At 38.6% G+C, this 15,965-nt stretch overlaps 1 protein-coding gene across 1 annotated transcript in view; it reads left to right on the forward strand.

Annotated features, from left to right (window-relative positions):
- Nucleotides 1-15,965, forward strand: part of LOC145986358 (uncharacterized) — a 110,285-nt gene that overhangs the window by 17,771 nt on the left and 76,549 nt on the right. Inside the window, exon 3 of the mRNA XM_083120239.1 lies at nt 12,475-12,554. Coding sequence (XP_082976365.1) covers nt 12,475-12,554 — 80 coding nt within the window. The remainder of the gene's footprint in view (nt 1-12,474; nt 12,555-15,965) is intronic.

Genomic DNA, 15,965 nt, shown 5'->3' on the forward strand with positions numbered 1-15,965 from the left:
TAAATGTTGATGTCATAAAATATGAAACAAATGTTAATATCAAAATATTCGATGTTTCAGAACAATTAAAAACCTTTACTGTTCACAACACATACACAGAAATATACGCAAATGTCCTGTTTAACAGAGCTTTGAGACGGAAGTGACACGTGGCTCTTGGAAACCAACCTTTAGAAGTAAATGCAACCTTTCGAACATAAGTTGCAAGCAAGGTCCGTGGAATCAATCTTCCTCTGTGCGTGAGAAGGTCTGCCATAACTGGGCTTTTAACAATCCCCCCAGTCGAGAATTCTGTGATGTCATCGCGGAAGCACTTCTTTTCTTTCGTCAGTCTTTTTAAATGGAAGCGCATTGGAGGCACGAATGTTTTCAATTAGTATACAGACATATGTGTATGCAATTGTTGTTGGAGTTTTTGTATGCATCGTTCTATTTAGAGGGAGGGTCCGGTGGAATCAAGCTCCCCAGGAAAAGTTGCCAAGTACTAAAATTAAATAACCAAAATACTTAATTGCAGTATGCAAGTTTTAAAGGTGAACCAGAACTTCATTAGTTGACTGAACTCAGTTCCTGCTGCAACATAATACACGAAAGTCCACCCTTTGTTACACCTTGTAAACAATTGGTAAAGAGGAAAGAGGACTACATTTGTCTCTTGTCGGTGGGTGGTCCGAAATTTAGAAAAAAATATACATTTCAGTCAGTGCAATTCGTTTAAGTTTTAATTGAGAGCCTAAGATATATATATAGAGATGAGGGACCATCACAAATACAAAGGCTGTCGCAGAGAAGGTGAGACTAATTCCTGTATAGGAAAACAGCGACCTCTATTGGCTAGCAAATGTACTAGGGTGAAAATTTGGTTCATTAGCTGCCAATTGAGACCAAAATGAGCGCAATAGGTCAAAAAGTCGTGACTGCGTAGCAGTTAAAAGAGAAGCATGTACATGGACCCCTCCAAGAATCATTAAAATGAAACAAAAAAATTACAAACCACAAAATTTTTATTCAGAATCAGCCATATCGAGTAGATGTACATTTTTTCAAAATAGGCACCATTGACAGCTAAGCAAGCGTCCATACGCTCCTGCCACTTTGTGAACGTCTTTGAAAATTCGTCGTCAGGTAGCGAACTGAAGAAAACTTGTGCTGCGGTGATCACTTCTTTGTTCGTCATGAAATGACGACCACGTGAAGCGGTCATGGGTTCGAATCCGGGCATGGGTGATTGTGAGAGTCGATTCATTAATTTCATCCTATCATCACTTGTTCCCATCTTCACAATTAGCCAAAAGTGACGGGAAAGCGAAGTAAAATGAACCAAATCAAATCAAAGTATGTAGTTCCCATATCTATTAATTTGCGATTGGCGTTCCGGCTATTGAATAAATTAATTTTATATTGACATTGCCTGCAGAAATTAGTGCATGGTGATGATGATAATATGTTACATTTTTATCATCTGGAACTATCAACATTTTTGTTAATCTCGTCGCCGCCTTGTAATCGAGGGGTCTCGCGTTTGATACCCGGTGGATGCACATAGTTGTTCAGATCCCACTTTAAACTGTAGGGCCAGTCCCGATTAGCTTATCTGTGCATAAAGTGGACTTAAAACAACAAATCAATCAATCGATCTTTTCATTAATCTATAAATTTCTAATTTTATTATTTATTTATTTATTTATTTTGACATTAATTTTCTAGGTAGAACACCTCTCTCTGATAGAAAAGACAGTGGTTTTAAGTAGGAGGAGGAATGTGTTTTGTTACATGGATATTCTTACACCATCTCTTTACTGTTCATATAGGTAAGGTATTCACCGTGACATTAACCACACATCTTCTATCTCGTCATTTTAGATGTGTGATCAGCATCATGCTCTGGCCGACTTAGCCCACCCCAAGAGTTGTCCCCAAGAACCCATTTATTTGAAGCTGGGTGAACCCCAGATCCGTTTCATGCAGGGACAAGGCCGGAAATATTCCAGCCTTAGATCACCCACATCGGGAATCAAACTTGGGTCTCATAGCAGTCAGACGCCCTACTGACAAAATCACCACGGCACCCTGCCTCTATTCACATAATAATCCATAAATATTACAAGTGTTACCTATTATGTATCTATTTCTTTCTACTTAGTTATTTTATCGCGTTTCTGCCACTTTTGGCTAATCACGAGGATGAGTGATAATTGGATGAAATTGATGAACACTCACTCGCAGGCCAAGGTTCTGACCCGGAAACTTCGGTGGCGACATCGAAAGTCAACCACTTTATGCGCTCTTTGTCTTATTTTAACACCATTAGGCCTTGTTTCCATGATATGAAAAACTCAATATGCTGACAAAGGCAGTAATTTTTTTATTATAAAACATAAACTAAACGTAACGTTTGAACCTTCAAGCAAGGTCTTCATCAGACTCTGCACCAAGTGCAAATGTAACAAGGTACAAAAACAGGACGATATATAGGAAATAGAGAAGAAAGGTGAAGAAGAGAGAATGAACTGGAATGGGGACTTAAGTTAAACAAATAATGGAAGAAGGTGTTAGAAAGAGTGGAAAGGAAAAGAGAGAAAGAGGAGAGAAGAAGGAAGAAGAATGAAGGAAAAAGAGCGTGAAGTAATGAGTCCAACCACATTCTAGATGGAAGTAAATATGTTTAGCCTTTTAGGTGAAAGTACAAATGACAAGGGAAAGCCACCTGCTAGAATGTTTGTGTATATATATCATCCTGTTTTTGTACCTTGTTACATTTGTACTTGGTGCAGAGTCTGATGAAGACCTTGCTAGAAGGTTGAAATGTTACATTTAGTTTATATAATAAAATAAATTACTGCCTTGGTCAGCATATTGAGTTTTTCTTTGTCTTATAATATAGTATTATTAGCAGATATTGTAATATGAAGACAATTTTGCTATTCTTATTACATGTGATACAATTGACCAGCATCCAAGAACCCTTCCCGAATATATTTCTAGGTAAGTGCCTACGACCATGCCCCAGGAATGAAGTGAACGACGTAATGATTCAAATATTTTGTTGTAACTATTGAAAAATATTGACACATCGTCGTTGTTTTCAAATGACTTTGTCAAAGCAGAGGGAAAGCTTGCTTCCGCGGTGATGTCACAAGTTTACGATCCCCGCGACCCACGGAAAAGGGACCGTTATGGTTAGACCTCTTGAAGCGGGGTAGGGGAAAGTCTTCACAGACCTTGAGTTGCAAGTGTCACTTATCACTTGGCCTGTATAGTTTTCTCAGGGAAACTTTCAGACCGAAGGAACAAGTGACGTGTGTCACTTTGAAGCAGACCCTCAGTAATCCATTCAACCTTTTGACAATGAGCTAAACATGTGGAGATCTGTTATTGTGAAATAATGTACCTCTGTTACCATAGCCTGAATGCTAGATGCGCATGATTTTAACACCCAATACATTTCATGACGATGGTAATTTTTACATTTTACTCTTCGAATTTTCACATGTTCTTGTGTGTGGAGAATGAAATTTGCTAAAAAGAAGTTGTGAAAGTGAATATTCATAATGATTAACTGATTATGTATTTAATTGAAAAACACAATTTTCAAAAGCAAAAGTCATGATGATAAATGTGTCTGGAAAAAATTCATTTTTGGACTGGAAAACCTGGAAATGTCAGGGAATTTCATAATGAAAAAATTGTAGCATCTCTGGATAAGCTAATCAGGACTGGGCCTTTAATTTTGAAATGGAGTGCAAATCGCTATGCAATATGTCTCCACTGAGGATCAAACCTGGTACCCCCTGATTATAAGACAGTGTTACCACTATGCCATTGGGTAGGTAATACACAATCTCACATACGGCAAAAACGAATTAGTAACTAGCAGAAATGGCCAATGTGCATCTTTTGGATGTAAAATTATTAGGTAGTTCATGAACCTTTAAAACTCTTAACTGACACTGCAAGTGAAATAGGTTAGCCGTAATTAGTAAAAACCAAAATTTCAATTGTTCCCCCAAAAAAGACAGCTTTTCATCAGAAAGAAACTTCTATTCAAAAAAAGCCAGCTCTTTTGCAACTCTACTCAAATACATTACTTACCTAGCAATAATTAACAAAAAACCATATGCATAGACATGTTATCATTCTCAAACACTTGGTAATAATAAGCCACAGAGGCAACACTGCTATGAAAATATTGGGTGCATAAGTTTGTAGCATTTTGTTATAGATTGGCAACATTGCGTTGCAATGAGTTCGTTCTCCATTATTTGATTGTTATTTTTTATTTGTAGTTTTTGTTCGTGAAAATACAGTGTATTCTAATTCTGAACACATTTTGTTTATGTTGTGGACGAAACAAGGTGGAGTGTCAAATGGATAAACTTGAACATTTACGGCACATTCTGCTCTTCAAGTTTAACCGAATTTAGCCAAGGATCAAGTGCAGCAATAGGAAGTCTTTCCTAATGAAGCTGCTCATGAAACTTGGCTAACTGATTCCTTCAACTCTACAGGGGAGCCATCGAACTTCTCCCCAACGTTGGCAGATGGTCATTGACATTGACAATGGACGCGACTATAGTGGTCGTCCTCTTTGGATGACCACTTTACACCATTTTACTCTACTATTATTTTCCTGTAGTTTACGGTTTTACAAGCATAAGAAAACAGTTTTTCTTTGTGACGTTTCAGGAAAACACATGCTCCTGTTAAATGTTAAATAAATGTCTGATGAAAGGAGCATGTGTTCTCCTGAAACGTCACAAAGAAAAACTGTTTTCTTATGCTTGTAATAACCGTAAACTACAGGAAAATAATTCTATAATGCAAGCAATGCGTACATACAAGAAAAACTACTACTTTACTCTACGTAGAGTCAAATAAATCGTCACCTGAAACATTTCCCACCAATAACGTCCATCCAAGAAATTACAGCTCTTGTCAACTTCACGTGGAGTAAATGAGATATTGCTAATTCGGTTTCTTTAGAGATTACTGAACGCAAGGTTGTGGTTCTTTATCTTTGCTAGGTTGTGTTATTGTTTTGGACTATTTTTTTATACAATAGGTGTAGGTGCTCATGAATAGCAGAAACTTCATCAACAATGGCATGTTTTAGTTTGTAATTATAACGTCGCAGTGAATGAATGAATGTCTAAACACGGCAGGCAAAAGTGAGAACATCGCTTTGCCGAAAAACAGGTGGTATCTCGAAACCAGATACGGGCCTGTCGGCTTTCTCTGGGCTGGTGTCAAAGATGCCGAACTGGCACTGCGTTCAAGACTAGGTCTATGCACTACACTACTGACTGAGTGAGTGTTGTTGTGACTGTGTATCGTTAGACTACAATAACAATGTTTCATCTTACTATCTATGTACTTGTGTTAATTAAACAAAAATACGTTAGAGTATTCAAATTGGTCTACTTACGCAAGTGAGTATGTATTCTTACGTGGACGATGTTTCGGAAGCTTTACTGCTTCCTTCCTCAGGTTGTCGTTTTCAGCTCGGAATATCAAGCCATGTCAGAGAAGTGTCATGTAAGGATACTGGGTGAAAGGTTCGGGTTAAAAACACTTCATAGTGCTTGACCTATACAGAATTAAAACCACTTTGCTAAAAACCCCTTAAAACTCACAATAAAACATGTAAAAACCACCGCTACGGTAAACTGGAGTGGCCGTTGAGAGCCTAAACTCCCTGTCAAGGTGAAGCGAGCGGGCAGATGGCGCCGCGCAGCGGAGTGGTACTTCCCCTCCCACGAGAGATCCCTCCCCTCTCTTTTTCTTCCCCTCATCACCAATCCAAGGAAAATTCCCGTTCCACCTCGGCTGCTTTCCTTACTTCCGATGTGACATGGAAGCCCATCGGGGCCCTTTTATTATTCAAATTGTCCCACTTTTTAAAAAAGCTAATCCATACGTCATCTAAATTGCCCTCGTCCCGGTTCAGTTTATTTCTGTGTCCCGCGCATATCAATGCCGTTTCGTACACGTTCCTATCCAATTTACTATTACTTTTTTTGATAACCTCTCTTTTTATTATTCTATGCCCACTGTTTATTATATGCTCTGCTAGCCCCGTTTTTGGATCCCTTTCTTTGATGTTCTTATCATGTTCGCCCCATCTAATACGCATGCTCCGGCCGGTTTGTCCAATATATTCCATCCCGCAATTGCATTCAATCCTATACACCCCTTTTTGTTCATCGGGGTTATCTCGAATTTTTACCCCCCTCTTATAATCCGTGAAATGCTTTTCAATATTTCTAGGTGCTCTCGTCCCGCATTTCACACCATACTTTTTCACTGTTTTTTCAATTTTCTCAGTGAGCCCTTTACAGTACGGTATCCCAACATAGTTAACTTTACTATCCAACCCTCCCTCCTCTTTTTCCTCCTTTTCTAATCTGCTATCAGAATCGGGGTTCCCCTTTGAAATATTCTTCCTTGCTCTCCTAGCTAACACGTTCATTTCATATTCGGAAAATCCATTCTTCATTCCTACCTCTATTATCCACGATATTTCCTTTTCTTTTTCTACGGCATTATTGCATAACCTCTCAGCCCTTATGAAAAAGTTTAAATAAACATTCGATTTGACCCTACTTGAATGTTCCGATGCCTTATTAATATAAAGACTGCCTGCCAGGTTTTTGTGAAACACCCCTGTCTTTATCCCCTTTTCAGTTTTGGTAATACTTAGGTCCAGGTAGTTGATTTTACCTTCCACCGAATTCTCCCTAGTGAAGCTTATTCTGTCCTCTTGTTTTCCTAACTCCACAAAAACAGTGTTAAGATCTTTTTCTATTCCAACTACAAGGATATCGTCCACATACCTACAGTAATATTTTATGTCTACACCCAACCTTTCCATAACCGCTTTTTCTAAGTAATGCAAGAAAATGTTGGCCGCAAAACCCGATATCGGGTTGCCCATCGCTAACCCTTCTTTCTGTCGAAAAATCTTATCGTTTACGCGAAAATAATTGTACCCAGTTACAAGAAAAAACCACCTGACATATTCCCATGCTACCAATATATCCACGCCATGGTCTAGTAGCCATCTTTGAAGGCAGTCACCGGCTTTCTCTCTCGGTACACTAGGGTACAAATTTGTTACATCAAAGCTGCTAATTTGGTCATCCCTCCCGATTTCTAAATTTTCAATTGACTTTTTTACCTCAAAGGAGTTTTTAACGCTATACTGGGTGTTAACATTAATCTTCTTCATTCTTTTAATTAATTCCTTTGCGAACCCATACCCTGGGTGTTCATAGGTGGGGATTATTGGTCTAAGTGGGATCAGTGCCTTGTGCGTTTTTGGAATGCCGTATGCTGTGGGGATATTCCCCTCCTCCACTTCTTTAATGAGCTTCTTCTTTTCCCCGCTGCCTAAGGTTATGCTGGTTTCTATCCCACGTCTAATCTCATTTCTAATTTTACTAATTGGGTTCCCATTAACCATTTCGAAATCATTATTTAGAAAGCATTCTTCTAACTTACTTTGATATACGCCTTTTTCTATTACTACCATCTTATTTTCTTTGTCAGATCGAATGAGATACACATTATTATCTTTGGCCCATTTTTTCACAGTGTTTAAATCATCCCTAATTCTCCGGTCATTTTTCTCTTTTTGCGTTCTATTCCCACCCCTGGAAACACACCCTCTCCTAATTTGACTCAACATGTGTTCATCAATAATCTCACGTACACCCTGCCTGACCTTGGACTTATCTTCTTTCTCGTCTAACTTCCCGATAATTTTCTCCGTGGCGATAACAACCTCCTCTTTCACAAACCGTTCGTTCTTTACAGCAAATTTATGCCCCCTAGAAAAGGAGGAAAAAGAGGAGGGAGGGTTGGATAGTAAAGTTAACTATGTTGGGATACCGTACTGTAAAGGGCTCACTGAGAAAATTGAAAAAACAGTGAAAAAGTATGGTGTGAAATGCGGGACGAGAGCACCTAGAAATATTGAAAAGCATTTCACGGATTATAAGAGGGGGGTAAAAATTCGAGATAACCCCGATGAACAAAAAGGGGTGTATAGGATTGAATGCAATTGCGGGATGGAATATATTGGACAAACCGGCCGGAGCATGCGTATTAGATGGGGCGAACATGATAAGAACATCAAAGAAAGGGATCCAAAAACGGGGCTAGCAGAGCATATAATAAACAGTGGGCATAGAATAATAAAAAGAGAGGTTATCAAAAAAAGTAATAGTAAATTGGATAGGAACGTGTACGAAACGGCATTGATATGCGCGGGACACAGAAATAAACTGAACCGGGACGAGGGCAATTTAGATGACGTATGGATTAGCTTTTTTAAAAAGTGGGACAATTTGAATAATAAAAGGGCCCCGATGGGCTTCCATGTCACATCGGAAGTAAGGAAAGCAGCCGAGGTGGAACGGGAATTTTCCTTGGATTGGTGATGAGGGGAAGAAAAAGAGAGGGGAGGGTTCTCTCGTGGGAGGGGAAGTACCACTCCGCTGCGCGGCGCCATCTGCCCGCTCGCTTCACCTTGACAGGGAGTTTAGGCTCTCAACGGCCACTCCAGTTTACCGTAGCGGTGGTTTTTACATGTTTTATTGTGAGTTTTAAGGGGTTTTTAGCAAAGTGGTTTTAATTCTGTATAGGTCAAGCACTATGAAGTGTTTTTAACCCGAACCTTTCACCCAGTATCCTTACATGACACTTCTCTGACATGGCTTGATATTCCGAGCTGAAAACGACAACCTGAGGAAGGAAGCAGTAAAGCTTCCGAAACGTCGTCCACGTAAGAATACATACTCACTTGCGTAAGTAGACCAATTTGAATACTCTAACGTATTTTTGTTTATAGATAGTGAGCAACACGCACGAAACCAATATGTTTGTGTTAATTATTATTGTATTTCTGTTAATGTATGTTATAAAATGGTACAAACTTATTCACCTACCCAATATATCGAATGACAGTTATCATGACAATAGATAACTGGGTCTATTATGTAGTATGTTCAATTGCTGAGCATTTCTTTTGAATATCCATGTGGTTGTTTATTATTTTTTATGCAAAAGTAGCAAGTAGCGTAGCTTTCTTTTGGTAAATGTAGCTGTAGGGATGCTACTTTTGAATTGTATCATTCTGATGACTGATGGAAATTTCCATAAGAGAGCTTGCAATATTTTAAAAATACTTTTTTTTTTAACACAGACAAGTAAGTCTTTGGGGGGCCCTCAGCCTCAGCCATTGACATAGTAGAGGGTTGTATGTAAGAAATTACCTTAGTTACTCAGGGGTACAGAAACGAACATAATATATAAAGGTAAAGTCAGTGCCGGATCTACAATTAAGCCCTCAGCCATTGACGTAGATAGTAGAGGGTTCGTATATGCGTATGTAAGAAATGAACTTAGTTACTCAGTGGTAACATTGTCTGACTGGGGCAAACCGCAGTTTCCATCGTTCAACGGGCATCGCTGTGTGCCGTGTTGCCACGTCCGCATACAGCTTTACTCCGTTGAATAAATATCTGTATAAAATCGGTTTCGCAATGTGTATTGGCAATTAGATTGGATTTTAAAAAAAGATGCCAAGAGCTTTAAAAAATACTAATATTGTATTTTTAGGACTACCCAATACCAAGAAAACCTTGTTTCGCAAAATTGAAAATAACTGTCTTTTTGATAAATTTTAAAAATCTGAAAATTAAGAATTATGTTTAAAACCTTTCTGTTTGCACCATCCTAAAATTTCATCACGATTGGACCACTTGTTTTATATTTAATTAGTTTCAAAGAGAGTGATCGTTTGCAAAAGTAAAAGAAACGGCACTTCTTTTGTTCTCAGGGCAATAAAAAAGAGACGACGTACTCGAAAAAAATTGGAAAGCATAGATTAACACAGAATTGTAAGAGCTAAATTTTGATGTAACTAGTTTTTATATAGGTCTACTGGTTAATTTTTAATTGGGGTCCACACTCGAGTATCTATAATTTTTAATCCGACAGTAGAATCAGATGAGGGTAGAATTTGATGAAAAATGCAGAGGTGAAGGTTTCTTCAACCCTTCTCTAATCAGGAAAAAGTTATTACTGCATGATTGTAACAAATGTATCATTTTCCAGGTGTGAGAAAACAGTGGCATATATATATATATCACATAACCCCCTTTCCATTTGAAAATTTTGAGTTGAATTCAATATGACGGACGTCTGCTTGGAACACACCAATGTGGTTCCCTCTAATCCTAACCTGTTTTCATTATGACCAGTAGTACCCAGCCTAACACCTTTACTTTTTATAAGAGTTGTTGAGGGACTCTTGGATCACCCTCTAGCAGGCCCTTATAGGGGACTTTGTTAACATGAGATCAAGAATTACACACACATACATTATATATACATATGAGTGTAGGTGCACCATAACGCTGTCCCTGGTAGTCACTATAGAGTAGAATCCTGATTTATGGTCCCAGATTTTACATTTCCCCCATTATACATTCAATCTTGATGGTCCCAACATAGCATAATGCTATGAAATTTTCTTCGGTTTTAAGTTTTCCTGCATTTTAAATTTTTTAAGCTTGGTCCCCTGAAAAATGTAAAATGAAGGTTCCACTGTATTTGATTACTTCAAGGTGGTGTTACATATTTTCATAAGATTTCTTCACTGGAAATATATTTATGCTCAATTAGAATTGAGGGAATCTCGTTTCTGACATGAAGGAGCTTTACTTCCAAAAGCAGAAGAATTGCTCTTCAAGCTTGTAACTGATTGCGAGAGCCTCCATATTCATCAATGATACAAGAGTAAAGAATGAAGTAACTTTTTCTGTTTGCACAAATTGATTGAGATTCATTTTCGTTGAATACATTCCACCTTTGTAATTATGGAGCTTGAATCTCAGTTAAGGGGGAGAAGGGCCATCCCATTTGTGATCAGTATGCTCTTTCCAAACCATGGGCACTGCAATGGACAATGAATGTTCTTTCACACCAATCTAATTTCTTTGATTGCTGACATAAATACAAACAACTATAGACCATAGTACGCAAGGAGCAGTCATTTTGTTATCTTACTTTCATTTGTACCAGTTTGATAGAATTGTGCCACCAGAGGTCAATAAAATCAGTTACGCAATGATGTAATAATGAAGCCTCCGTGGGACCTCGCAGTCCTTCAGGCAACTCATTTTGGATTCTTGACTCCGAGAGAGGAACACTTTGTGAAGGTGTCAGAGCAACAACGTTATGGAGGAGAAAGCTAAGTACAGTAAAACCTCGTTAATCCGGACTAATGGGTGGGGGTTATGTTGACCGGTTTAACAAAAGTCCAGATTAACTGAAATAACCTAGGACAGTAGAGAGTGCATTAAAACTCCATTTATAGCAACAAAACAAGTTTATTATGATGTATTTAAAGGGCATAGGCCTAAGTACACTATACAGTACAGTAAAATGTAAAGCAATACAATGCAGTACGTACATATGTGATACCCATATGATGATGATGTGCCCGACTGACCTGGCTTTGCATCATTTTGTTTTTTGCCTTTTGCCTGTCCAAATTAACCGAAGTCCGGCTTATCAGGGTCCGGATTAACGAGGTTTTACTGTACATTCTATAAAGTTCCCGATCTGCACTTTTCATTTACATAATCATAGTTAGTCCCTGAACTTGCTCTTCCATTGAACATGTAGAAGTGATTTAATTGTTGTTCTTTTTGTTATCTTCTAGACAAGAGGCCCATTGAGTTTACTATTAGTTTGTGAATATCAATGAAACTGGCAAATTGAGAAGAGATTGTTTTCCCGTACAGCAAGTTATCAAGAAACCTTTATGTATATAGTCTTATGGCGCTTGTGCATTATGTAAATGAACTCACCCCAAATGTGACAGTGTTGTCTACACATTCGTAAAGCCTCGTAGCTATTTAAGTAGACCTTTAAGACTTGATTTTTCCACCTACAGATTTGTACGTATTAAACAAACTAGTTTAACATTCTTTGTTTAGGTTTTATCTTGGACCCTGATTACAAATACTAGTACTAATAAACTGTATTTTGCGCTGTTTTGTAAAGAAAATAATGCTTCCTCACACATGTAGCACAGATGACACAACCTTGCGGCATTTTGATCTATTCAGACAAATATTAGACCTATTCAATTGGTTGCTTACTACAGATGTAACCTCTGTCCACGTTGAAGTTCACTAAAAATTGCACAGGAAACTGTACTTCCAGTATTAAGAACACAATTAATGTTAGGAACTGAAAAGAATCTGACTTGTTCAAATTTCCCCTGTGTATTAATTAACCACCCTGTGTAAAATGAAAATTGAGCTAATTTTCAATTTCCATTTCCATATCAGCACTACCAAAACTGACAAGAATTGACAACTTTTATTTAATTTACATTTCTACTGTTGTACAGTGTGATTAAGCTAAGAATGTCTCTCATGGGTTTTCTTTTCATTACAGCCTCCTAAAGAAGTCAAACCTTTGGATACAAAGATGCCAGCTAAGAGGAAAGGACATACAACCTCACCAGTAGACATTCAGTAAGTTACTATTGTTTTAATTGATGCATGCTTATACTACATCTTAAGATTCAAAACTTTGTCTTGATAAGTTGAATTTAGGTCGCAATATAGTGCATGCACATAGCAAAGCTGAATATGTAGTTACCAAATTTTTTGTTACTAAGGAGAAATTAATTAAATCAAGATGACTTAGGTGGGCAGGCCATGTGGCACGAATGGGAGAGGAAAGAGGAGTTCACAGGATTCTTGTTGGGAAACCCGATGGTAAGAGACCTGTAGGAAGGCCAAGATAAAGATGGAGGGACAACGTTGAGATGGACCTAAAGGAAATCTGTATGGATGGAAAAGAGTATATAGATCTTGCTCAAGATAGGGACAGATGGAAGGCCTGTGTTGCTGCAGCCATGAACCTTCGGGTTTAAGAAGGCTAGAGAGTTAGTTAGTTAAGGAGAAATGAGGTACCACTATCAAAATTTGTTGTCCTTGAAATAATCACTCAAAATGTCAAGTGAAATAGTAGAAATTTCCGCAAAAGAGCAGGCTCTACCAGGACTCGAACTCAGGTCTCTGACATACCATGTCGTTGCTCTACCAACTGAGCCAGCCCTGGTTTTACCTGATTTTTCAGTTATGCTGTTTTTACCTGTGTTGAGTTCTCCGCACTGACAGAAACAACTCAAAATCCCAAAATAAGCTATGTATATGACAAAATCTAGAAATGAGCATTTCAGCGATATGGTCATGTTTCGAAGTAATCCCTGTGTTTTGGAGGTTCCACAATTCAATGGTAGAATAATAATAATAATAATAACCTGTGGCATAACAGCCCGCAAGGGCCAGTGCCTACCTAGAGACTGCTGGCCTCTCTCCCACCAGAGGTGGGAGATCATCCGATCGGTTATGGGTTGACATGTGCTCAGCACGACAACCCCTACTTGGTTTTTTAAGGTTTTCTATGACCGTGTTATGCTACTCATTCGTAGCTCCCCAATTTCCTCACGATGGTGTGTGGCCACTGGTCCCATACACAGGCTGAAATCTCAGGAGAAAAGTGGTTATGCACTCTCCTGGGAGACTCAATATACACATGGGGTGATTTAAAAGTCTGACATCATAGAACAACTCTTGTTACGAGAAATGGAAAGAGATGAAAGTTGTTGAAAATGTGCAGTTTTCAGTCTAGTCACCTTGAATTTTCAAAGTAGAATGCATCGTTGACTATCTACCCAGGTTTGAACCTCAGTGAGAAGGGAGATTGCATTCTTGCCACTTGCTTCGTCCTTAATGGACAAATTCGCTTAATTGCAAAAATCGTGATGTACTAGGTAAATTAAAAATTGTTGATGATAGTCAAAGTGAAAAGCATGTGTCCTATACACACACACACAACTACAAAACATGGAATTGTAGCTGATGTTTTCTGAAATATAGATTTAGCATTCTCTAGGATTCTCTAAGATACACTAAAATTTTTTTCCATCACTGGTTATATTTTCTTAAATATCATTTCAGCAACAGTGACCTTCGCATGAGCATAACAGTCCCATTTCTTACAGATTTGCATAAAAACATTGTTTTTATTCCCCAAACCACATGTGATCTTTTCTTCATAGCTTTTAGAAACATCTTGAATGGTTGACCTCTGTTAGATTTTACACAATGATCTCTCACAATTTTTTATGATCTCTCTTCAATGAAATACAGCCTGCAAAGTATATAATCTCTTGGCATTTCTCTTTTCCACCCAGATTCCAATTAAGGAACAAGGATTTGTGTGCACGATGGATTGCCAGTATGAGACATAACAAGTGGTTACCAAGAAAATATAGTATATTGTGCTCTCAACATTTTGAAGATGGTGTCATTTTGACAGCAAATGAACAAATTTCCCAAGACATTTGCAGTGTCATTCCATGCCAAGAGCTCCACCTAGAAATAGAATGTGAGAAGCATATTTAAATACAACCCCTGCAAAGAAGAAAAAAACTGATTGATATATCTGATGAGTAGAGCCCGGATTTTAGACAAAATGCCTATTCGTTTGAGATGCTGGTAGACAAAAATTGAACACAAAAGTACACCGATCTGAAGGTTCTTAACATTCTGAACAATACTTTATGTTGCCTTTTTTTTGCCTATTTCACCTTATGCTGCCTTTTTTTGCCTCTTTTGTCATTCTGACAAGACATTTTTTAAAATTATATTTCTCTTCTATTTGATTTCGTTTTTCAATAACCCTTGTTATTCAAATGCCACCAAGTATTTAATTTACACAGCAACAATTCATGCACAAGTTTTAAATTCAATACCAGGCAGTTTGGCAACATTGCATTCATTATCGGTTTCGCAGAAACAACAACTCAACTGACTACCTTGCTGAAGCAAAACAAACGTTCTTGATCTCGCGTTGCGATAAGCGATTGTTGTCTCGAATTCGCCTTCTTGAACAGAAATTCGCTGCAAGTTCTCTTCTTTAATTTGGAGTGCAGAACCATGCTAAAATGCCCCCCAGACAAAATGTGCCTTTGAAAAGCAAGTTAAACTGCTGTGTGTCTGAATTTGGAACTGACATCTTTTCTAAAGATGGATCGGTCCTTCTGTGTAAAGTGTGCGAGAAAGCTGTGAACCACGGGAAGAAATATTTCATATTTCAACACGTGTTGTCAGAGAAACATAAATCAGAATCCTCTGCTGTACGAGATGTCAAAAAATTGCTACGTTCGGAAACTGTTCGAAGTGACTTGTCACTTATTGCAGCCCATTATACAATACTGCCACAAACAATAACTAAAGTAGAGAAATCAGGAGAAACCCTTGTGTCTGCTCTGGCTACTTTCCACGAATGTGTCAACGTGATCACTTCTGTTAATAATAATAATAATAATCCGTTGCGCAACAGCCCATGAAGGGCCAAGGCATACCTACCGACTGCCAGTCTCCCTCCCACGCTTGATGAGCGTCACCTCTAAGCGTGGAGATCTTCAACCAGTATTGGAATAGTCGGGGGGTCAGCCCGACGTATCCCCAGCCGTTATAGTAGGTCTTCTCGACCGGATTACACTCACTCATTGGGAGCTCCCCAATTTCCTCACGATGGTGGGTTGCCACCGGCCCTATACGCAGGCCGAATAAATTCCGACCAGAGCCGGATTCGAACCTACGCCGTCCCGCAGCGAACGATCTCAAGACGAGTGAACGCCTTAACCCGCTCGACTACGGAGGAGGACGATCACTTCTGTTCCTGACCCTAAAGGCAAGTTGGTTAGTGAGAAATGTGTGCGTGTTCGTAGTGAAAATTCTGATCTTGAGGAAATGGAGATCGGCAAAATTCTAGTGGGTGACAATACTGTCACAGTTCAAATAGATCCATTCGTGACAGCATGCTTCAAATACGCCCCTGTGACATCCGTTGACGTGGAAAGGTCCTTT

The sequence above is a fragment of the Lepisma saccharinum genome, chromosome 4 (genome assembly GCF_977018435.1).
Source record: "Lepisma saccharinum chromosome 4, izLepSacc3.1, whole genome shotgun sequence".
Classification (NCBI taxonomy): Eukaryota; Metazoa; Arthropoda; class Insecta; order Zygentoma; family Lepismatidae; genus Lepisma; species Lepisma saccharinum.